The 25,396-nt window shown below is 38.8% G+C and overlaps 1 protein-coding gene across 5 annotated transcripts in view; it reads left to right on the plus strand.

Moving 5' to 3' along the window:
• The window catches only part of TENM2 (teneurin transmembrane protein 2), a 742,100-nt gene that overhangs the window by 644,047 nt on the left and 72,657 nt on the right, over nucleotides 1-25,396 (plus strand). For 4 of the 5 annotated variants that reach the window (XM_032124699.1, XM_032124697.1, XM_032124700.1 and 1 more), the window contains 3 exons: nucleotides 12,177-12,371; nucleotides 17,632-17,832; nucleotides 18,932-19,144. In XM_032124699.1, the coding sequence (XP_031980590.1) occupies nucleotides 12,177-12,371; nucleotides 17,632-17,832; nucleotides 18,932-19,144 (609 nt within the window). The remainder of the gene's footprint in view (nucleotides 1-12,176; nucleotides 12,372-17,631; nucleotides 17,833-18,931; nucleotides 19,145-25,396) is intronic. The other variant, XM_032124698.1, reaches the window with a different exon arrangement.

Consider the following 25,396-nt stretch of genomic DNA (forward strand, 5'->3'; position numbering starts at 1 on the left):
GGGCTATCACATCTAGTCTGCAGCTTCCCTTATCAATCCTCATGGATTCTCTTGGAGATTAGAAATAAGAACAGGGGACTGGAGGGTCTGGACTCCAGAATTCTACAACAGATGCCTTGTTAAATGTCTGTTACAACACAAGTCATTTAACATCCAGACATTTCATTGCTGCTTAGGAATATGTACCTGTCCCTCTAGTACGGTGTAGATTGAACAGGAGGATTAGCAGCACTCGGATTGCTCCCTTTTCTGCAGCAGGCTGGAACTGGTGCTCATACCCTTTGCATTCTTTGTAAGAGAATATTTCCAAAGTTGAAATAGAACTCAGGAGCTACATGTAGCACTGGGAATACTTGAGAAAACAGACTTTAAGAATATAGGTTTCAACATGCAAAATATTAACTTCTCATTGTCCTTAAAGTTTTTACGGTTTCTGCTGATTCCAGCATTGAATTTATGGTTATAAAGAATTTATCTACAAAAGATCTTGTCCCGAATCATTTTAAGTGGGGATTCTCCTGTTGTTTAGAAGCACATCCTTCCTTCTTTTTGTTATAGTTGGGCCTCTACAGGGCAACAAAAATGCTTTACATTTTTTAAAGATGTGTATTAAATGTTATTAAATATACCTGATAGTTGCATCTAGTGTAGCAATTTATTAGCATGTTTTCTGTATTAAACCACCAGTAAATATGCAGGCAAATTTGTGCATGTGAAATACGTTGTCCTTTCATATGTTTCTGAATTCATGCTGCAGCCTATGAACTTGAAATTATGTATGATTCCTTTTCCCAAAGAGCTTGTAGGAAAGTGGTGCAGCTAAGAAGGCAGATTTATTCTGTAGGAGAAAATTTTAGACAAAACTAAAAGGATTAAGAAAAAAGAAATGGGGAACGCTGAGAAATTCAGTAATGAAGGAAGAAGAAAATAATTGACAGGAGTCACTAATGCCACTGATGGACAACATGATAGGTAAAAAGTGGCCGTGTGAGGAGTTACAAGTCTGTGATTTCAGCAAACACTCAGCTATCTTGATGTGATCATTCACTACCCCAGCCTGGAGAAACTCAGAGACCAAAGAGAGCCACAGGCAGTACTGTAGCTGAGTTGGAACCAAATTTTATTGGCCTAGTAGGATAAGAAAATTTGTTTTGCTTATGCCCAAGACGGAAAGCACATGGAAACAGTAAAATCTTATTTATGTGTTTTTCTTCAACAGCATTATATAATATTTTCATACTTAATAAAAACTGGGTACATTCATTTGATCTCTCACAGCTGCCTTCAAAGACTGCTGTATTATCAGATGCTTCTCTATCTTTCTTCCCTTCTTATACATGTGCAGCATAAACACACCTATTTGCACAAATATTTTCTGTTTCAATGGGGTTCCAATAAGTAGAATATTTCAAAAGGTTCTGAGTGGAGAAAGGAAGTGGAAATGCATATTAATACATGCAGGACACAAACCATAGTGCAGCTTTGTTCTGGCAAGCCAATTTTTTTTTTCCTTTATAATACTTCCATTGGTGGCCAAGAATTTCTCTGCTCCAACTCTGCTCTGCTGAGCTGAATTGTGCTTGCTGTGCTGTATGCTTTGTAATTTGTTTTTGTGTTTAATTAGTTAGCTTATTTAATTGTGTTGCAATCTATATTTTGGTTTTACTTTGCTTTGTCTCCGTGGAATTGTACTGGTGTTTGTTTATTTCATTAAGTTCTGAGAGTTCATGTTTGCAGTTGTGTTGGGATCATCTTGGAGTCCTTGTGATGCTGGTAAATGTCACTGAAGCAACTATGATTAAGTAGTATTGTAAATCACATTATAGAAATACAGCAGTTGTAAGACATCCTTAGACATTTGCCATCCCTGATTAACAGAAACAGCCCTGAATCACAGCTTCAGATTTCAGCATGCATGACTTTTTTCACACCTACACTATATCTGGATTTGAACCTGTAATTTAGATATTTTTCTATATTTAGTCCCTATTTCAGTGAGATTAAATTCAGTTAACTGTCATCCCCTTTCACTTTCTCAAACAAACAGAAAAAATCTCTAATTCAAATGTAGAAAACTGTTTAAATATCTGCAGCTAATGTGGAAGTGTGCAGTTAAACATGTTATGATTTAACTTTTCTGGTAAATTTAGCAAGGCAAATAATACTAACTAAAATGAGACCAAACCAGCCTGCATTTTAAATACCCTGAGCTCTGCAGCCTGTGGGTGCAGTCCTGCATCTACTGCACTGCTGTTTAGCCAGAGCTAAGCCATTACCAGAGAAGCAATAGTTTTTACAGCATTCACTGGGAATGGTGTAAAACTTACCAAAATATTTGAAGAAACGTTTCACTTTTTTGTTCCTTCTTCTAGAAGCATAAGTGACTTCGTGCTGTTAGTGCTTCTCTGTTATGGATCACAACACATATGTTTGGAAGGAAATTTCTGGTATTTGATGTTTGTCCTTACTGCTGCTTTTTGTGAGCTTGAAGCATCATCTCTTTGATTCCTCACTGACTCTTTCCACTGGGATAGCAACTGAAACCTCTGAAATAGTTTAGTTTTCCCTTCCTCCGCAGTTTTCCTAGTGATGAAGTTATCAAAACATACGAATGAAGATCTACATGCTTGTCTATGACAGTAGCTGATTTCAACATCTGTTGGTTTCCATCTGTTGGTAGGAAGTAAAACTTGTTTCTCTGCATGGTCTTGTATCGACTTCACTGCTTGTATCTAAAGCAGGAATTTCACAGCTCTGATTCTGTGTTACTAACAGAAAAAGAGTTGGTTTGGTTGGTTTGGGTTTTTTCCTTTCTTTTCAAAGGCATAAAATAAGTGGCAAACTGATCAGTCTCATTCTTCAGTGGTAAATCAGAACCAGAGCAAGGGAACTTCCATTCCCTTGAATGCACTGATGCATGTGAAGAGTTTGAACTGTGCTGCTCTTAAACGATGTAGCAGAGAGGGAGGACCTCTCTGGCTGCAAATCATGTTCATGTATTTTGTGGAGAACTGCAGTCTTCCTTTAGCACAGGCAGTGACAGTGGCACAGCTTCTGCAATGGTGGAGAAAGAAACAACCAGGCTGACCAACAGTTGAATCCAGAATGTACTGACAGGACAAAGTCCTCAAGACATTTGACTCCTGGCACAGCTAGCTGATTTATCAAGTGTCAGTGCGCTCAAATATCCTCTTTTGTCTCTGTCTCCAATTTGTAGTTTGTTTTATGCCACTTGAAACTCTTTTTTTTATGTGCAGCTGTGACTTCTCCAGTGAGACAGTACAGTGGTGTCTTTCTCTCCCCCTGAAGCGCTCCAATATCTTAGTATCTAAGATCTTTGTTGGTGGTTACTGAGATTGTCTAAGCTCATCTTCACAAAAGCAGTAATGGGGCTTCAGTCCTTTCAATCCACCATTAAAATAGTTCCGAAGTGTTTGATACTGGCTTAGTTTTGGTTTCCCTGTTCTTATGGACTGCATTGTTACTGTTGTTGAAAGTATTATAGGGGTTAAATAATCAAGCAAAATTTATTTGTGCCAAGTGAGCAACCTCAAAGAGATCATTTTTAAAAATTGCTTTGTTTCTGGAAATTGGTGCTAGTATGGGAAGAGCTGTTTGTATTCCATACATAGATTTTTTGTAGCAGTTGTTAAGCAAAGCAATTATCTAATGGAAATAGATACTTTGTACAATGGTAGAGGAGGGAACAGCAAGTGTTTTCTCTGACAGATAGGCTCGCACTGAAGGTGTGAGAAAAAATATGACCTTTGTGATAAATTTGGCCAAAGCAAAAGTTTGCTGAGTGTTCAGAAGAATGTAAATATTAATTGTGCAGTTAATGCTGTCCAGTCACTTCTATAAAAATCATGCCATTTTTTTTGTAGAACAGCTTAAGTACTTATCGATTGAGAACTTCTGTAACTTCCAAAATGGAGGCAACCCCATATCTCTACAGGTATTTTAAATGACTTGAATTAATCATAGGCTTAAAAGTCTCTAGTGATCTTCGTTAAGTTTCCTGGGTTTAATTAAAACATCTGTGCAGTTTTAATTTATCGATTCATCCAACTCATATGTCATGTTTTTAACACACCCCAGCATGCTCTGCATCATTTTTAACCCGATTTCCACTTAACTAAAGCAATTAAATTCACCCCGGATTAATTAAAGCATCCATACTTTAGTGCTTAAGTCAGCGTGTGCTGCTTTCCCCAAATGGTTTCTGAATGTCAGAGATTTGACACACCTGATAGGTTTTTTGTCCTTCTGGAAATTCTTCTGTGGCTTTCTTCCTCACTTGCTAATGTGCAGTTTGGCAGAACTTGGGAGCTTGGTGATGCTGGGGTTGGGCAACTGAGGTAGGGAGAGCAGAGCTTGACTGCTGTGAGGGACATTCCCTCTTAATGCTGACCTGATGCTTGCCAGGGCAGAGTAGCACTACTCTTAAACCATTTAAATTAATTCTCTGTTCTGTAGTCAAAGCAAACAGTTTCATGAAGTAACTACTAAACCACCCCATGTCAGTGACAGTTTTTCACAGTTGTTCATTCTCCTGCTTCTGGGTGAATTTCTAGAAGATGACTTCTGCTTGGAAGAGCATGAGCTCTTAGAGCAACCTAAAAGATGTTGTAGATCTTTCTAATTGTCACTTAGAACTTGTTCTTAAGAACTTCCATCAGCCTGATGGAAGTTAGTGAAATTAGTGATCTCTGAAGAGCTGTCAGACCAGTCAAACACCATTCTTCCTGACCATGCAAATAGCATGTTTGTGAGGCCCAAAGAGCAGGTGAGAGAAAACAGTCTTGGATTCATTCAATCTCCCATTCCAGAATGATTTTCTTGGGCCTAATTTTCGTAGGAGTGGAGCAGCTTCTCAGAAGGAAAGTAGTATCAAAATAGTGTAACTAGTAAAAGAGAAACAACATAAACCATGAAGTGGCCTTAGAAGTTATTTCAGATTTTCATATCCACAAATGAACTTCAGTAAAAGCTAATAGGTTTGCAGACAAGTAGTGAAATGTGCAGCCAACTGATTAAAATAGGTTTAAACAGAAAATATGAAAGAAAGTGTTGTCAAACAAAACCATTGTATTTTCAGACTACAACTAAGTAGATTTATATGTCTTCTAATTTTTAGAAATGTCTTGTGGGCAAATACTTGGTGTAAAAAGGGATATGCTAATTAAGGGCAAATATTTGGTGTAATAAGGGATGCGTAATAAAATAAGAGATGTCTCAGTACTTTTTTGTTTATAATAGTAATGTAAAGTCTAAAGCTAACATTTTGAATCAAGTTGACAGCAATTAATTTCTTTAATAACTGGGCTGATTTTCTAAAATGCAAATGCTTTCAATTCCTTTGGGTATAGTGATTTTGTGGATTTTAAGCCATTTAGATTAAGATTGTTCACATATAAATATTGCTCACATATTTCATTTTAGGAGAACAGGAACTTGATTGTAGCTTTTGCAGTGAATCTAAAATTATTTGGGGCTTTAGTAGACAGTTGTAGGATTTAACTCTAGCATCAGTGAAACATATCTTCTTCACCTGCTTACTTATTAATCTAATTTGTCCATTGAAGAGAAATTAACATGTGTAATCTAAATGCTGCATATGCATCACCAACATAAAGACCAAAAAGAGAAAAATGCCAGTACAGTGCGACTTTAGTCTCATCTATCAGGTTAGGAACCAGGCAGTTGTACACAACATTTGTCTTGGATCTTTCATCTATTTCTACTCTAGTCTGGAGCTGACCTCGAGAGCATTTATGGGCTTCAGATTTGACTGTCAAAAACTGGGATCCATCTTCTTTATATATTGGCAAAATTGTGCATAATCTCTCAGCAGTAGCAGCTTAATCTCTGCTAGAAGGAAGTCCAAGTGTGAGGTATTATGGAGTCTGAATTGATTATCCCCTAGAGGAACTGCACCCAGAAGGGTCGCTGATAGGGCTCAATGCTAAGAAGTTTGACCTACATCTGTCTTCAGTTCCTGGTGATCAGTGAAAAGAAGAACAACTTTAGTTTCATTATGCAATTGTGCATTTCAGTTCTTTATATAACTAGGAATTTGTGCAACTCCGTGTCCAAAGAGCATAGCAAGACTGCCCAGTCAGTTCAGTGAGTTTTTGTGACTGAAATTCACTTCCTCCTCCTAAACAGGAGCACCTACAGATAAAAATAAATATTTTTCTTAGGTGTGGCAAAATTCTGTACTGTTCAACAAGGGCTGAACATATCTTACATAGGAGTATAAATAGTGTCTCTTCAGAATGTTTTGTTGGTTTTTTTCCCTGAATATGTGTGTTTGTTTAGAGGGAAGTAAAGCTGTAATGGTTGAGACCAAAATTCCATTTCACCCAGGATTTAAGCTATGATGGTGGCGTACAGCAGATAGTTGGGGGAGAGTAAAAATTTTACTTGTCTTTGTTGCTTCTCTATTAAATTCTACTAGTTCCAGAGATAATGTGTGCTGGGACTTCCTACAATAGATGAAGCCTCTTTGTGTTCAGTAGCCTTTGTAGATTTTCATTCCGTGAATTTGTATAATTCTATGATCAATCACAGAATGTTCTTCCATGAGTTTTAACTTGTTGATTAATTTTGTTAAAATTGTTTGATGGAACAGTCAGCAGTATTCAGGCTCTGTAGCTGATTTTCAAGTGCTCTCTTAGTTCAGTCTCAAGCTCACACTTGAACACTCAGTCCTGATTTTCCATCCTGTTTACATTGTGAACAGACAGCCAAGCTCATCTTTTTTGCACACCAGCTTGTGGTAAGAAGAATGTGGTTTATACACAAGATTGGGGCTTGCAAGCATTATGGATACAACCATTCTGGCCCTTACCCAAATACCACCCCTTGGTGCAGTTTTGTCATGGGCATCTCACCACAAAATTCTGTGGTACACATTAAAAAATTAGATGGCACCAGAAATTATATTCTTCCTCTGCCATGTTTGAAAATTTACATTTGAATGTAAAGCTGAGCTGCTTGCAAAATAAGAGTAATATAAGGGCATTGCTTGTGACCTGGTGCAGGACAGGGAAGCATTGTAGGTACAAATTCAAATACCTTTCCAGTCTGCATATATTTGTGCCCAGAGACTCAGATAACTTTGAAGAGAAGTATACCAATTTGTCTGTTTCATGAGGAGGAACCAAAAAAAAATCTGCAGTAGCGAACTGACAGCCTAGATCCTAGTGGTACAGGACTCTCTCTGCACCAGGGTAATGTTTGCTCTACAGCAAGAGAAACCAAGCCAGAACTCTGCCTTCTCATCCTGTTTGGAGCTTCAAGTAGCAGGCGAAGGCCTCTCAACCCAGCAGCTGTGTAACTAATGCAAGTTCTTCAACAGCCTCCAAGAGTTTGTCTCCTCAGATATCCTTTGCTGGTTTCTTGCCATGCTCTAGAAGAACTGCTCTGGTGAGTATGTGGGTGTGAACACTGGAAGGGGGGTGCAAGGAGTGTGTACACAGACAGCAGCTGAGATACCCATGGGTTGTACTGGACAAAGTGGTGGCTTTTGATGCCAGACCTTTTGGGCATTATCCCTTGCCATCTCCTCTCCTCATCAATGTGTTGTTACCAAATCACCTTTATTCATGCATCAGGGAATATGAACATTAGTCCAAAATAACCTCTGGAAAGAGAAATTTTAGAGGGATGTTTGGCTTGTTTTCCCTGCTCAATTAATGTTCTCAAATGTGTGCAGTCCACAGGACTCAGAGGTCTGTAGTGTCTGTTCACCAGCTGAGCCCCATGTTAAAAACTTAGTCTGATTTTGTTGAAGTAACAGTGAAGGGCATAATCCCATACCCAAAGAAACGTTTGGGGTTAATAGCTGTTGTGCTTATCCAGTCTTCACTCATGTTATATACCCTTGGGCCTAAGTTGCTTGAGTGTTGCTGTAACTGCTCCTGAAGACCTCTGTCCCCTTTTTTCCAGTGCTGGTGTGAGATATGCAATCAATTTCTCCACAGAAATGAGATGGAACTTGGTTGTTCCATTACATAAACTGCCTGCCTTTATTGCTTCAATAGACTTTGAGCAATCAGTTCTGTCCTGGACCAGGGGCCGTCCACTTCACATGAGGAAACACAAGCAGTCCTAGATAATAAGAACTCCAGAAGATACTTGAGGAGTTTGCACATCAGCTGAAGATGCCAGGATGTAAAATGAGGGTGAACTGGTTTGGGTCTCATTCTGCAGCTATATGATCTAGCAGATAGGCATGGCAGAACTCTTTCTAAGGCTACCTGCTCCTGTCCTCTATAGAAAAGCATCTTGATTCTCTCTCTTCCTCAGGCAGAACAGACTATAATAGCATAAACAGTCATGAAGAACTATTCCTTGCAGCAGTGACAAGCCAGCTTCTTATAATAACCTGCACCTTCCTGCATTCTTGCTTACATGTTTCTCCTGCAATCGTAGTGAGATGGCATTCTTGGAAATGCTAAAATCTGACCCAGAATCTCTGACATTTTTCTTATTCTCAAAGTGATATTCCTATTATGTAGCTTGTAGAATAACTCCAGCAGAGGGTTGTAGATTAAACTGTGGCTTTAAATTGCAAGTGTCTTAATCTTAACTATATCCCCTTCATCCCTAAGGTTAAGTGACAGATTCTCTTGTTTGTCCAAAGTCAGTTCTGGTGTCACTGGCATCGTGACTGCCCTGGCAAACCCCTGAAGGCAGATTGCTGTTCAACTTATAGACATGCTTCACAAGGACTGAATAGATTTGTGAACCATAGGAAGACCTCTGACCTGATAGAAACATGAAGAGAGGAATGAAAAGCTGTGACATGGCTTTCAGCTTTTCTTCAATTCCTGAAGCACCATAGCAGAGTCAGGGAGCACTAAAAAACTGCTGTGGGAGCTCTTTAGCCCAAAACCCACCACCATCCAGTAACCTTTCTTCTGCCATGCCAGGCTCTGGTATCCCAGAAGCTGAACCCTGAAATCCAGGTCAAAAGTAGGAGCTAAGAATGGCTTACTCATAGAAAAGTTCCAAATAGCAGATACACATCACCTTTAGCTGGACTGCAGTTACCCATTGCTTAATGAGACTTAGGGGCAAAGCAAGCAAAGAAGTGATCTTACAGCAGGTGTCTGGCACAGAATTATGGGTCCAGACCACTCTACCTGGGTCTAGAGAGGTCACAGTTAAGTGTCTTGGAGGTTTTTGTTGGTTTGGTTTTCTCTTTTTATTTATTTTAGTAATGGGTTTATTTCTGCTCAGTCCCTCTTTCAAGGGAGAGTGCTGTTTAAATAGAGTTATTGTCTCTATTTGAGTTTTCACTCCAGAGGAGAGGTTTGCAGAACAGAAATCCTTTCAGGAGTTGAGTGACACGTTGATCTGCAAAGCAACAAAACAAAAAGAGCTGTTCCTCACTCATATCCAGCTTGCAAGTCAGCTTCAAGTTTTTGTCGTTATAACTACTTGAACAAATGTGGTTTGTCCAAAGAAACTCTCTAATGCCCACGGATTCATCTAGCCTTCCTGGGACCTGTTATTCCATGCAGCTTTGTCACAACATGGTGACGAGTGGGGTGGGCAGAATCAAGTGTGTCCCGGTGCAGTTGGGGAATCCACACTGAGAAACCATCAGTAATGACAACTTTGAGTCTCTGCCGGGGCATGGAAGTGTGTAGAGAATTTGCATCGAGCAATATTCCTTTATTCCTTCCTTCTGTGGTGGACTTGACCAAAGAGACTGCAGGCTTCACCACCACACACCAGAGCTGAGGGTTGCCTTGTCCTAGAGAGAGAGATTTTTGTGTTAAAGTGAGTTCCAAATAAAGGGCCAGGGTCTGGTCAATGTTTCAGGGTGTGCAAGATGACACCAAGAAACTTGCCACTCGTGATCACTCCAGGTCTTCAGGGCAGGCTGCCTTCTGATCACCTGCCCAACATCCTCAACACTGTGGCAAATAAAGAGAGCAGGACAGAAATTATTACCTTTCTTATGCTGATGTGAGAAAATGTATCAGTGTCAGCCCAAAATAAGCTTTTAAACTGCAGTGAAATGGAGAGTTGTGGACAAAGGAATTGTGCCCCCAGGTCTTCATAGCTAAAAAGTGGAAGTGGTGCCAGGTTGATCCCTTTCTTTCTGGCTCACCTGGTGACTTGCAGGAGCAGTAGCTGCACACCCGGGCAGGGAAAGGCTGTGCTGGGAACTGAGCCAGGCTCCACAGTAGAATGTGCAGGCAGAAAGAACAGTCACAGAGCATTCACACTGCTGTTAGTTCAGCATGTGGTACTTCAGGGAAAGCTGTTTGATGGTGAGGTGCAAAAAGATGTCAGATAGGCTGTCCTCGAGTGCGGTGTGGGGACAGTTTGTCTGTGTGCTATTTCAATACAGCTGGCTCAGTGAGCTTAGTTCTGAAACCAGCTGCTGAAAGCAAAACCAGTAGAAATTTAGCGTAACCTTTTTCACTGAACTCAGTAAAGCACTTGTGAAGATATATCACATCTGAAATGAAAATGTTGCTGATGGAAATTATATTTTACTCAAATTTCGGTTCATTTTTGCAGTGCATAAGAAAGCAACTGGACAAAACTTACAGTAAGAGAGAATACCAGGAATGCAGTAGAATGAAGTCCTCTTGTTACCAAAGGATGGATAATATGGATCTAAGACATAGGAGCAGTAGCAAACCCCAAACTTCAGCATGTCGACTTTGATACTGTTCTACTGTAGAAGAAAAATAGGCCAAAAAATATTATACATATTATATGACACGTGGCCCATGAATCTGTAGTCTTAATTGAAGTAATTCTCAGCACTCTAAATTTTAGCTAACATTTCAGGTTGGAAATTTGATTTTTTATTTTTTCGGATCAATTTTTTCCCATCTCAAATAAGAAAATTCATAAGAAAATCTATCCTGAAGTGTGTTTTTGCAGGAGATCAATGGGACAGCTAAGATTAATAAGCATTGCAGGACTGGACAGTGGAGAAGCTGGTTAACTGGACCATTGCACATTTCTTTGTAGGAAATCAATTACTTGGGTTCTTCTTGATCATTCGGGTTAAAGGGATAATAGAAGACATTAGGACCTTTTAATGATTAGTAGTAGCTTTTGAGTATATTTTTGGCACTGTAAAACTGGGTGTTCATTTCTAATTACTTTGAAGAGGGAAAAGACAGGGAAATACTTTTCTGTCTTTATCAAACTGCATCAGAGAGAAGAGCACAAAAGGATTCCAAGGTTTTCTCTAAGACTCACTTCATTACTCCCATTTTCTGTTATTTCTATGTTATTTTCTCCATTTCTCTGGCTGGTGACCACACATCCAGTCTTTGACAGGCATGAAAGTTCACAGATTGCCATGTTCCCAAGGGAGACGTGAGCACACAGGAGTGAATATGACTTAGTGAAACATTTATATGCACCTGGGTTTTAATAAACTACTTGTTTCTTTCCATTGCTCTGCATATGTACAACATCTGATTCCTGGCACCCAAGACCTACTGACTACTTTTATTATTCATATGCTTCACTTAATTTGCATAAATGAATATTTGCTCAGAATGTGTCTTACCCCCTTGAATAATACAATGGTGAGGGGTAAGGGTTAATGATGCTTTCTTGCCAATACACACAGGGTAAAAGCTGTCACTGGGATTTAGGGAAACAGGGTTCAGCAGGGACAGTGGTGGCAAGGTGCATTTGTAGTATCTGAAAGCTTGTGTCATTCTTGTGTTCAAGATTCTTACACTGAAAACCAAAGGGTCTAAAAAAGTTTGGGGACATTACATTAAAGAAGTGTTATGGTAGAAGAAAGATGCCATATAATAAGCTGTTGTGGGAACTGAACATTTTGTGTTCCATCTGTGAAAATCGGATGTTACCTAGAGAAACAAAGCAGAGTAATGTCAGACTCAGATCTGTTCGCATCAGTTACACCAAGCATTATCAGTATTCCATAAAGCATAGGAGCTGTATTCTCAGAATGCCCAACACATATGTGCTTTATTAAATAGCAATCAAATTATTTGTTTGGGAAATGAAGAACTCAACCACTACGAATTATCTCAGATTTTTTTTCCCAGTACATGAATGTATTTGAGTATAAGTGTTTGGTAGTGGATTTTTGGTGCCCTTTTACACAACTACATGCATGACCCTGTGTGCTGTTTTTCTTTCGTTCCATTTTCCAGCTGCCTGCCCGGTTCTGTGCAGTGGCAATGGTCAGTACTCCAAGGGCACCTGCTTGTGCTACAGTGGCTGGAAAGGTCCAGAATGTGACGTACCCATCAGCCAGTGCATTGACCCCTCATGTGGAGGTCATGGTTCCTGCATCGAAGGGAACTGTGTCTGTTCTGTGGGCTATAAAGGAGAAAACTGTGAGGAAGGTAGGATATTTCTTTTCTGTGTTGTGAGTTTGTTTTCTGGGTTTGGGGGTTATTTAATGGGTAGGAAAAAAAGGAAAGAACAGAATAAAAATCTAAGCATAAAACTGCTGTAGCAGATTATTTTAAAAGAGGGTAAAAATATAGTCCATCACAATTTTACTGATCTATCAGAGTTCAGACAGAACTTCTGGCCTTCTGTATACATTGCTTTGCAGTATTAAGAGTGTCTGCCACAAGTAAACCTGAATAATTCCTTTGTTGAAGAGCGAAGAAAAATCTTACGGATTATGTTTATCGAACAATTTAGATGTGAAATGCAGAGGAAAAAGGAGCAGTAGTAGACAAAATTGTATAGCTTCAACTTCACACAAAGCACATATCAATCACTATTAAGACAGAAGCTGATGAAAAATATTTGAATGACTTAGATATCCATGTTGGTTACAGACTTAATGTGGGGCAAATTACTCCTGTTGGCTGCAATCATATGGAATTAAGGAAAGGTAGATGGCACACATGAACAATAACTGTCCTTTAAATGCAGAAAAGCTTTTCAGGTTGAAAAGTGTCCGATTTCTTGAGTATGTAGAATGAGGAAATTTTTTAAAATAATCTATGCAAAATGTGATCATAGATTAAGCTCAATACTGGTTGTATTCACAGAGTTTTCTGTTAGAGTGCATAACATAAATTGGAGTGCTTTTCTTTTTAAAATATATTACTATGCTCCAGAGTTTATTAATCCTCCAAATGGAGAAGCAGCTTGAGTACTGAAGTGATAGGGCTGGGATGTCATGCTGCTAGGATTTAGGAATCTCTCTGGATTATTCTGAATGGGTTGCAGAGCTTTATTGATACTACGTGTATCAATTTTTATCTTACCCTATAGTAAACAGTTGTCTCTCCCGCCAGAAAACAAAGGGAAGATAAACAAACCACTAAGGGTTTTATTCTCAGGACTACAGTCATCACCTTTAGGACAAGATCTTGCATTAGTCTGAGTGAGCTTGTGGTAAAAGGGAAAAAGAAACAAACCAAGGATCTTCACTGGTTCAGCTCATTCCTGTAGTCTCCTTCCACTAAATCCTCTCAACACTGGTTATTAGAGCTTTTCTCCAGAATTCAGTTGAAGAGTTTTTGTATTGCTTTTAATGGATTACATTTTAAACTATATCCAGAAAATGATGTAATGTCCTTTTTTTTCTCCTTAGAATTGATAGTTCTCAGTTCACCCTCAGTGTATGATACTAGGAGATATTCAGAAATTATCTGAAATGCCTTGCTTTAACTATCATACTCATCAAAATCATAGATGGAAAAGACTGTCTTTAACATGGTCTACAGCATCCAATCTCTTCCCCAGGAATGCAGAACCTCTCTTTCTGGTACTAACTGCAATTGTTTGCTTGGTCTCATTGAGTTTTATACATTTCATCATGTATTCTGTTGTTGTATAAATGTTGTGTTATTAGAGAGATTATGGTAGATGGCCTAAAATGGTCTTTGTTTCATTTAATTCTGGAAACTTTACCTTGCAAGCCATTCCTCCCTCATTCTGATTGTAATTTCCAGCTACTTGCATGGAATTCTCTCTCTGCTTTCAGTTCTCTAGAATGGCTGTGGTCTATCTGGGCCAGACACCTTGGATGCCCAAACTCTGTAAGAGAAGTAGGCTCCCATAGTGCTCAACCCGTGTTATCCTCAGGTGACTGGAATGGTGAAGCAAAGACATCAGCAGCTCCAGAGAAGTTTGTAGAACAAGCCAGTGCAGACCTTTTTGCAAAGGTGTTGTGTTAACTCCAGCCAAAACTGGGAACACAACAAAACTGTCAATCAACAAAGCTTTTTGGGAGGTGAATTGCTATGTGAGATGAATGATATACATTATTTAATCAACACTGTGCTTGGAAGGATACGTTTTTTCTTTAAAAGATAAATGGGTTACAAAGGCAGGAGGTATTGATTACAAACTTGGAAGGGGCCAATAACACGGCAAGAAAGGTTAAAGTAACCTTTTGCATATGTGATTGGGCAATAAATAAGTCAATAAATAATTCTGCAAATAAATAAAAATCAACCACCATGTTTCTACTCTAAAATTCCATTTCTTTTGTACATACTTCTTACATTAATTTGAGTGCTATGGGAGAAAGGGTGTACTGTGAAGTGGTGTTTCTCTAATTAATCATCTAGTCATAGTTAAAGTTTTTGCATGAATTGAAATTTTACACTTTTAATGGTAGAATGATAGAAATAATATTTCTGTATTTATATATAATATGTGAAATCTCCTCTATTGATTTGAACTGCCAAAAAAGAATGGCAAAGGTTGATTCATTTGCCATTTGCCAACTAGGATATTGAATTAGAATAAGTGGGTCAGCAATTTTTTTTTCCCCAATAGCTTTTTATTTCTGATATTCATCATGGTCATATTGTTCAAACAATTTACCTGAAATGAAAGTGACACCAAAATCAATATTTTTGATGCACAATTTTTGCAGCATAAACACTGTTTTTCTATTAACAAATTTGCACAGAAGATGAAGTGGGGCATTTGTCAGGCTTCATTCAGTCTGCTTTGGGGGGAACGCAAGTGAAATTGCCAAATTAGGTTAAGTTAAGGGTGGTTTTCTTGTCACTTTCCTGGTCGAGTCATTTTTCAATGACATTTAACTTTGTAAGTGTAATTCATGGCTCTTTGGGGACTTCATGGTACATATTGTTCTGAAAACTCCTTGACCTCCTTTTTTGTCCTTAAGGATATAAATTGCTTTCAGTACTCTTTTTGTCAAATCTACAGAGGGCCCAATACTAAATGAGCTCTAATGATCTGAGCTGCCAGGGGGCTGTGAGTTCCAAGCCTAACATACTTGCTAAGGCGCATTCTCCCTTGTTTAAACACCAAAGATGGTCCATTTACAAATCCTGATTAAATACCATTGTAAACCTTGCTAGACCTCAGGGCCAGAACCTTTGCAACACAAGTCAGAGCAGTTCTATTGCAGGTAATCACATTATGCTAATTTCAACAGCCGAGGATCTGGCCCCAGATGATAACTCTGAGCATGTATTAAAATAGACCAAGATTGGAGCTCAGAATAAAAACTCTCCTCAGTTTAAACTTTGAAAGCTACTACTTACCCAGATGATAGAACAAAACAGCTGTAAAGCACATTGGTCTAGAACAAAGGACAAAGGTGTTTAGTGTGTTATCCTATAAAACAAGGGAGGCTGGGGGCTTAGGGGCATTGATAGGCTCATTCTGTAGAAATAAATCAAAGCTGCATGAGCACTGTAATTCAGGATAGGTGGAAGACAGTTAATTTACGTAGCAGAATGTGGTGTTTTTCATGTGCTCCACATTCCTTTCGTTAGTGCTTTTGTTTGAGAAGGAAGATGATACATTCCTGACAAGGAGAGTACATTATGACTTATCATTATCTCCTGGAGTTAGCTGTCCTATAACAATGTTATACACGTGTTACCCTTCTACATTTTCTGTTAAAATATATATTCTAAAAAAGCCCAGAATAGACCAAATGTAGGGGGGAAGCAACCTTCATCCTAAAAGTAAATGAACCTAAGTTTTTGTGTACTTTGGTTCTTTATTCAATCAGACTGTTTTATCACTGCTCTGTGTCCATTGGGACACAGAAATTGTATGAAAGACACATTTTAAACTTCAGACAGGTTATAATTTGGCTAAGCACAAAGAAGGGGTAACAATATGGGACAAGCACTCTGTATAATTTAAAACAGTTGATGAATTTATCAGCTTTGAGGTGAACCACAAGCCAATCTTGGTTTACCTATAAATATGAAATTGCTTTATAATATTTTCATGTCTGACTAACTCAGCTTTAAATCTCAAAGAAAAAAAGGAAAAACAAACCCGAAACTATAGCCAATGTCGTCATTAAAATGAAAATCTTGTAAGAAATTTTACAGTAATTTATTCCTATACTACCGTAGTTTGATAACTCATGCTATTGCATCTCTAAATGTCCCTGTCTCAATCCTCTGCCTGTATCTAATCTATATACTTGCTTTAAATGTTCTGCAACTAAATAACATAGTTTGACAAGGCTCTATTTTTATAGAAAAGTTGAAATTTGAAAGATCAAGTATTGTTCACATCAGGTAGAGTGAAAATGTCTCTGCCTTAATTTAGAAGGATCAATTTGGAAAAGATGAGAGATAAATCACTTTCATTATAAACTCAGATCTTCCTGAAGCAGCAAGAGGGAATGCCAATCATTCTTGGTCCTGCTGTTGTGAGCTAATATATACCAGTCATGAGATGAATTCAAGTTATTTCAGACATGAATTTGACCTTGGCCTTCAATTCCACAGCAAAAGGCACTTGGTAAAGCCTCCATGTGGATACTGGCAGTAAAGCATAGTATTCTTATACAGATTCATGATATAAGATGAAAATTTGGAAACTCATAATGTTACTGATAAAGTTTATTTGAAAGACAGCTTGTAACATTCCTTTATAGGACTGAAATAGCAACTGAAATTTCATTGCATCGTTTTCCATCGTAACTATTTTCACTTTGTTGTTTCTGGGTTGAGATCCATATCTGTATCTGGTTTTACTTCTTTAAGAGAAATAATCTGCTGGTTTAGAATATGGGTTGAAGTAACCAGGGCTCTCAGTTTCACATCTCAGCTACTAAGGGACCATGGAGCAAACATTTCAGAAGTGCCTGAACGATCAGGAGTCTAAACAAAGCTGAAAGCCACTGACATTTTGACTTCAAGGTACTTGAAGTGGCTGTCCTAATGTTGTTCTCACAATGCTCTGGTATTTCAATAGTAATAATAGCAGTTTTTATAGAGGTACTCCAAATAAAAAAATCCTTTTAAACTGCAAATTATTAACTTATTTTATAATTTAAATACAGTTCATGAGTCATTGGAGCTTCAGTGTATTTCAGGAGATATGTCTCCAGGTTTATGTGTGAAACTCTGACTATATATATTTAAGTGCTATTTTTAAGTCTTCATGCTTCTCCACCACAGCATTCCTGCAGTAAGCTGTCATTGCACAGTCAAACCCTGCTTGATTTACTTAATGTAAAATGTAAATGACTTCACTTTCCAATTCTCAGACCAGGTATTAATATGACTCGGAGAACTACCTCAAGTTGCTTTATTTATCACCGTGGTACAGACTTTTCAGAGCACATTTTCCAAACATCCCTTTGTGTGAAGTGACCCTTCTCTGCATTGTTTTTGTTCTCTCCCGTAGTGGATTGCTTAGACCCGACGTGCTCCAACCACGGGGTGTGTGTGAACGGGGAGTGTCTCTGCAGCCCGGGCTGGGGAGGAGTGAACTGTGAGCTGCCCAGAGCCCAGTGCCCTGACCAGTGCAGCGGGCACGGCTCCTACCTGGCTGACACGGGGCTTTGCAGCTGTGACCCCAACTGGATGGGCCCCGACTGCTCCGTTGGTAAGAAAAAGAGTTTTTCCTGATTTTCCAAGATTGTTGCGAACTGCAGTAACAATTTAGAAAGTTGTCTTTGTTAAACATTTGGTCTTGTTTAATTTTCTTGGGAAGAGATGTGTATGTATCTCTATATATATTTTCATGACATTCTTAATTTGGGACTGTCAGCTGAGGGTGAGGTGGGTGCAGATTAGGAGTTTGTGTTTTGTTCTAACACTGTTTCTCTTTTAGCATGAAAAAGTTACGTAAGTGTACTTCTGTTTCCCAACTGTAAATGAAAATGTCCATCATTTATGGGAAAAAAATACAAGGAATTTTGCTTTTACGTTGTCAGCTGAACCTTGAGATGGTACTGTAGGTCAAAACCGAATCTCTCAAAATAATATTTACCTTTTTCACAGTTATTCAGTTATTTTCTAAGATTGATCAGCTAGAATACCCCACCAGTGACATGAATATCAAGATGTGTTTTCTGCTTCATGGATAAGCAGTCAGAAAATTCATGAATGAGAGTTTCACTGCCACTTTCTTTGGTGATGCATGGGGCAAAAGACCCTTCTGCTTATCTGCAATTTCAGCTAGCAGAGAGCAGTAGAATTTTTGGAGTGGGACACTGGATAACTGACCATGTTAGTAATAGGAATCTAAAATCTCTCCTTGGAAAGTAACTTCTACCCATCATTCTAAATGACCCTGAATTGCTGCCATTCTCTGCCAAATGAGTTTTAGGTGAGTTTCAGTCTTATTCTTAGCAAATCAATATCTGTAAAAATCACCCGAGGTCCAGGTTTGAGTAAAGCAGAGCCACCTGCTCCCTTCCTTTGCTGTTGGCAGGTGTTGGGGACACCACCTCTGACATGTGTTTGTATCTGCGTGGAGGATGCAGCTCTACAGGTCTGTCCAGCATACATTAGCAGATTTTTTCTAAACAACTTTTAAACAGAATTTAGTTTGCTTTGAAATAAAAATTAAATGCCGGTCTTCATCAGAATATGAGCAGGCCAGCTTTTGAGAGGCTGTAGTTTTGAGCAAAAGCATTGCTGTTGTGTTCCCTTTCCCTTCCGGGCGCAGGGCTGGCTGTAACTCCTGTTCTCTCTCCTAGAAGTGTGCTCCGTGGACTGTGGCACCCACGGCGTGTGCATCGGCGGAGCCTGTCGCTGCGAGGAGGGCTGGACAGGAGCGGCCTGTGACCAGCGTGTGTGCCACCCCCGCTGCACGGAGCACGGGACTTGTAAAGATGGGAAGTGTGAATGCAGAGAGGGCTGGAATGGGGAGCACTGCACCATTGGTAGGCAAACGACAGGCACCGAAACAGGCACATATTGCTTTCTTTTCATAAATCGTAGAGACATAGTTACTGTCGTGGACTGTAATAGGCTGTTCCCTTAAGGACCCACGTGCTCTCAGGTAGTAACCCTGACTCAAAATGTGTTGGGAGAAATGCAGATAGGCTCTTGGAATCATTTCAAATCAGTAACAAACCAGTTCGTAGAGGAAAAAAACCCCAACAAATTCCACATTAGTAAGTAAAGATGTAACAAATGGTCCATCTCAGTATCATTTGAGCCTGAATGATTTTCAGACTTAACTAAGCATGCCTTTGTGTGAATGGCCTCTTTTTTAATTTCCTGGTCTGATGCATCAGTGCTCTCCTGCTGTTGTACATCACATCTGAAACACACCCCCACCAGCACCACCCAGAGCAGGGGTCAGGTGGTGGGGGGATGTGTGTTCCCGGTGGTACAAGAACAGCTCCCTGCCACTGTCCCATGCTGTGCTGTGACAGTGGCCGTGGTGTTTGCATGGAGACAGTGCCAGCATGGGAGGGCCCGTGGGCTGCTGTGAGCCCCTTCCCTAAGAGCCTGCTGCTCACTGCAGCATCAGCATCACAATCTCAGCTGGGCTCTGTCAGCCTGGGAAGTTCAAAAGGATCATATTTACACAAAGCGATGATGTTCTATCCTCTCCATTACCGTGCTTGAAAATTTACTCTGAAGAGGAATTAATTGTTCCTAAATTAAGTTTATTTTGTCTCTACAAGCAGTCAGACAGTCTATTTGGATTGTTTTGAAAAGTGACTCAAAGCAAAGGAGAAAACTATTATTTTGCCTGAGCTGTAATCAAAAAAGGGAAATTCTCAGTGACCACATCCCCTCTGAGAAATCTGAGCAAATTCATTTGGAACAAGAGTATCCCATCTACTGAGCCTGTGAGGTACAGGCAAGTCTGCTTTTCTCCAGAGAATTTTTGGAGAGCTGTGAAATATACCTTAGAAGAAATCTGGTGAGTCCAAATCCAAAGTCGTGTTGTTTTCCTTATCTTAAGGTGGTGAATTTAACAAAGAAAAGAGTAGGTCACTTGAGATTTTCATGGCAATCAGGGACCTTAATGGGACAGTCCTATTACAAGTGAATTGTTATTTCTTTACTTAAAAGTATGGTGAGATTCTTGCATCCCTCAAGCTGTTTTTCTTTTTCATCCCCCTCTGATTTCTCTCTGGATATATAAACCATTTCTGATACACACATGAGCTGGAAACTAAAAGTGTACTCTCATTGGAGAGTCAAAAAAAAAGAAAAATTGATACATATTTTCGGGGCATATCCTTTGATGTTGTGGTGCTGCATGCTTCCACCACACTGTGCTAATATGATTTAAATCAAAGCTTTTATGACTGAACACTTTGTGACCAGCACAGATGCAGAGTGTTTTTGTCATAATTGCTTTCAATCTTCCATCATACCAACATACCTCTGCTAGATTAATCCAGGCATTTTGTTTTCATATTAAGTTCTTCCCAGGTCTTTACAAAATGCCTAGTATGTATTTTTTTCATTAAATTCTGTAATAATTGCTTATTTCAGAAGCTGATGCTTTGCACAAAATTTGTTTTGCTTTATAATCTCTTAGTAATGTGCCAATGTTTAGAAGTAATTAGTGTATGTAAAGTCTTCATTACTGTGCAGACAAAAAGATGCCTTTTACCAAGATCTCAAAAGTATTCTGAAAATTACAAGCTGAACTACTGAACTCTGAAGTGAGATTTTAAGTCTAATTTTCAGTGCTTTGAACAAGATATCTTCCTTGCTATTGATGTATATAATCAATTCTTTCCAGAGGAAGGGTGATACTTCTAAAGTGATTAAAATATGCATAAGCTTTTTTTGTTTGGTACATATTAGAAAGATTTCCTTGAAACTTAGTGTGGTCCTGCCTGTGGCAAAGATGAAACTAGTGCAAAAAATTCAGATATGCCCTTCTAGTTATCGTGGTTTAAATTTGTGCAGTCAGAAGTTGTCTGTTGCATGCAGACAGATATTCTTGTGACAGGCCTGTATTAGTAAGAATTTTAACATGGTCATTTCCTGAGGCCATTTACAAAAGCATAAAGGCTGATGCCAGGAATGTCATTGAGTTCAGAGGAATAACTCAGCATGACCCCACTGGTTTGTGTTACGTGGGGCAAACACAGAGTTCAGAGGAAAAGGATGGTAAAAGTGGTTTTTGTCAGTATTGGTACAAAAAATGCTAGAAGTTACCACTGGAAATTTTGTGCTTATAGTGAATTGATAGTTTGGTACAACGATGAGTTGCTCAAGATGTTTTAAACACTGCTGCGAAGAACTAAAGTGCAGTTAAATTTTACAGAAACTCACTGTAATTTAGAGTATTGCCTTTATGGTTTCATTTTCAGCTGAAAGTTTGACACGCCATTTAATGTCAGAATTACTGAGGAGTGTCCACCTAAAAAAATGCCACAAATAATCCTTTCTGGAAGGTACCTGACAAACTGCACAGTCAGTTTGTCCTAAGGCAGAAAATGCAAATCCTGTAGGAGAGGTTATTTACTCTGAATTTCCGTTTTTGTTACACTTAGTCTGAAATGAAGTCAGCAGAAGAACTTGGCTTTGATTCAAGTGACTTTAGGGCAAGTCCACTTGGAATAAATATCTGTGAGGAAGAGAAGGAGATTTCTATATAAAAACCATTTTCTTTGTGCTTCTTTACCAGTTTCATGTGTTATATTTACAGGGCAGTGGAAAAGAAATCATCATAGTAACCTGCAGGTATCCAAGTTCATTCGGGATATTTTATTCTATTTAATATCAAATTAGGCTTTAATAGATGTTTGACAGAATGTGCACTCCTTATCATTTCATTGTTGAGTATCTAAGCTCAAAAGTTTTAGTAGAACTGCTTTTTTTCTCTCTGAATTACCTGGTTTAAGGAAAGCACTCAGAAAATCCTCGCAGAACCACAGTGTGAGCTCAGTGTTAGCACAGTGCAAAGCAGCTTTTGCTGTGTGCAATAGAATTATGTGTAAGAATCAATGCAAATAAAAATACATGCATGTTCCAAGTTACACAGATTTTGATAAATCTATATCCAAATAATATAAAAGTGAAAGGACTGGGTGTCTGGTCTTGCTCAGATGCTTTTCCTAGCAGACCAGAACTTCAGTTCACTTTGCTACTTCAGGTAAGAAAAGAAATTGCTTACTGGAGTGGTGATAAAGAAAATTAATCTTTTTCCAGTGCAAAAATAGACCTGTCAGGATATGTTTATTAAGTGATTACTATTCATTGATTGCAATTATGGAGGAAGTTATAACTAAATAATAGAGGGTAATCTAGACGAGGGAAAAAATATTGGAAAACTAATAACAAAGTGAAAGAAAGGTATAGAAGTTGTTAATCTTGAACCTATTTCATGACAGAAATTTAAGATGGAGAACTTAGCTTTTCTTGAATCATCTGAGTGTTGTTAAAGCATGCTGTTATAAAACAGATCTGTTACTTTCACTGAAAATATCTGGATGTTTAAAACTGTTGTTTTTAAATGCTTGCAGAGGGTGTTTTGCATATAAACTGTCAAGATAATATTCCAAGGACAGTGTGATATATATGGAGATCTTATGAAACAGTCAGAAATACCATTTTTAAAGTGTAATTCCATCTGTAGTTCATATCCCTGCAGCATGGACTCCTATTAAGTTATTGGTAAAAATCTCACTGGGAGACCAGTGAAACCAGGAATGAATCCTAAATATTTACAAGTAAAATTTAAATGTCCGCAAATGGATCTTTTAAGGTGATCTCCGACCAGAAGGTGATGATACATGAGGTTTTCTTTGTGGCTGCCTGTCATATTCCCAAGCCTTGCTCTTGTCTGCTCATGTCCTCCATCAGATGTAGGTTAAGCACTCCTTTTTAGACAGAAAGTGGGCAAAGATTATTCTCAAGGCTATTTAGTAATATGGATACTCTGCTGCAGATTTTGATCCAGACAGTTCTTACATTTCATGTTCCTTTCTTTATTTTTCTGTGCAAATGAGCTATAGCCCTGGTACAGACATTGAAGCTGGATCTCCACCTGCCTGCCTGCCAAAACACAAACAGGTGATGTGTCCCTCTCTGCAGGCTCTGCTTAGGTTCATTTATCTTGGAAAAGACCATTAAGATCATCGAGTCCGGCCATAAACCTCACACTGTTCCTGGCCTTGGTACTGCTTTCGGAAATGTAACTCCAGTCAGGGATCAGCCACTCACTTTCCCCCACTGAGTCCTTGGCCCCTGTAGTAAAACTGTCAAAACTGTAGGACAAGTTCCTTAGTAAAGAAGGGGTTTGGAAATCGTATTAGCTCTGTATCTTCTGTGTTTTCAGGGCCTTGAATAAAGATTTGAGAAAAGCTAGGATTCTGTCACCTACATGGCAGAAAATAACCTGATATTTACAGATGCATAAAAATGTACAGGAAAAAGTAAGGACTCTGTGTCCAGGGTGATTAAGAAGTTTAAGTTACAGTGCAAGATATTTGTGTTAGATTCTAGGAAAAACCATGTTACCAGTAAATGAAAAACTAAACGAGATTGTCCAAGCAAGTTGTGAATTCCTCATCAATGAAGTTTTTATCGAGCATTTAGACAAAGATCTGTCAGGAATAACAGAGGTAATTCATCCTGCCCTGGGGCAGCAGGCTCACCAGGAAATCATTGCACTCTATGAACTCTCTTCCAGTTGTCTCTTAAATGAGCTTAAGAGGAAGCATTCCTTCTAAGGACTTTATTTTATAATGGCCTCCCTTAAGAGTTGTACTGTCATTCCCTTTAAGAATCCAATGCCACTGTTGGAAGTAGAATTGATAATTTATCCAGCCAAGGAGACTAGTCTATGTGTTCTGTATTTGCAGAGCAATGGGTTGTCAATGTGCATATTGAGCCACTCTGAAACATCCAAACAAACTTACACCCAGTAGGTAAATACTTTAAATACTGTCCCTTTAAAGGTGAACACTAGGTGGACCATATTCCACCTCTGGTTTTAATAAGAAATTGTTTACTAAAAACTGTTCCCCCCAAGTGCTTTGGGATGACCTTTCCAGCTTTTAGACATGTTTATATTTTCTATCAACTCGATGGAATACCACAAGTGTAAAGATTGAGTTCTTTACCTTATCATGGACTCAATAATCAATAGAAACATGAATAATGCGGCATTGTGTTATCTTTGGATGTAGCAAGATATTTTTGTCCCATGATAATGCTCTTTGTGTCAAAAGATTTTTTCTTCTACTACTGATTTCTCTTGTTGTAATTACAACGGTAATGATTCAAAGATGAGGCAATTTTCAGGAGAGATGGAAAGTGTGTGGGAGGAGGCAGTGGAAAGCCATCGTATCTGACAAAGAGCAATTTAGAAGGAGCTAGATATATTCGACTTCTCCAATGCATTTCTAACTTAAAATTAATCTGTAACAGTTTATAACCTATCAAGGCATAAAAAACCCTCTAACAATGATGACAGGAATTTAGATTGCATGTTCTGAGGAGGGAGGAACACAGTTTTTCATTTCATTTGAAAAATGCATTGTCTATTTGGGTCATGACCACTTTTCATTACTGCTGCTATAGAGATATGTTGGTAATATATATATATATGATGACATGACCAAAAATGTTCGAGATGTTTGCTGTTCCTCAACGTGCAGATTCCAGTTCATCACCTGTATCACACGGTTATCCCACTGTTTTCACACCTGGAAGCAGATTTCTCGTGATGCAGCCTTTTAGGTATGTGGTGCCAAGCTTTCATTGGAGTTAAGGGGTTGTTCCCCCTGTGCCTCTTCAGCAAAGCAGAAGAGCAGCAGGTACCTCATGAGGCAACTGGAGAGATTCTCAATGATTTCTGTCACTCACTGCACATCACTCACATTTTCACTTGCATCAAACACAAAAAGTAGAACATTCTACTCAAAACATGGAAATTTTCCTTATAGGGTGGAATTTTGGTAACATATGTTATGTCATGTTACATTTTATAACCAAATCCAAGGAAAGGTACTTGTCACTTATATAAATGGTCATCTAGTCCAGCATCTCTGTGCTTCAGTAAAGGTGCAAGTTTGGTAAAGAAACATCTGGTAAATAAATTTATTCCTGGAAAGCTGATGCTTCTTATTTATCCCAGCTACATTTGCTACTGAGGTGCTTTGTTGGTTGTCTCATCTTTGTCATCTTCTATTTCACTTCGAAAACTTCTGAATAAAATCTCCTGGCTGTAGAGTCCC

This window comes from Corvus moneduloides, chromosome 15 (genome assembly GCF_009650955.1).
Source record: "Corvus moneduloides isolate bCorMon1 chromosome 15, bCorMon1.pri, whole genome shotgun sequence".
Classification (NCBI taxonomy): Eukaryota; Metazoa; Chordata; class Aves; order Passeriformes; family Corvidae; genus Corvus; species Corvus moneduloides.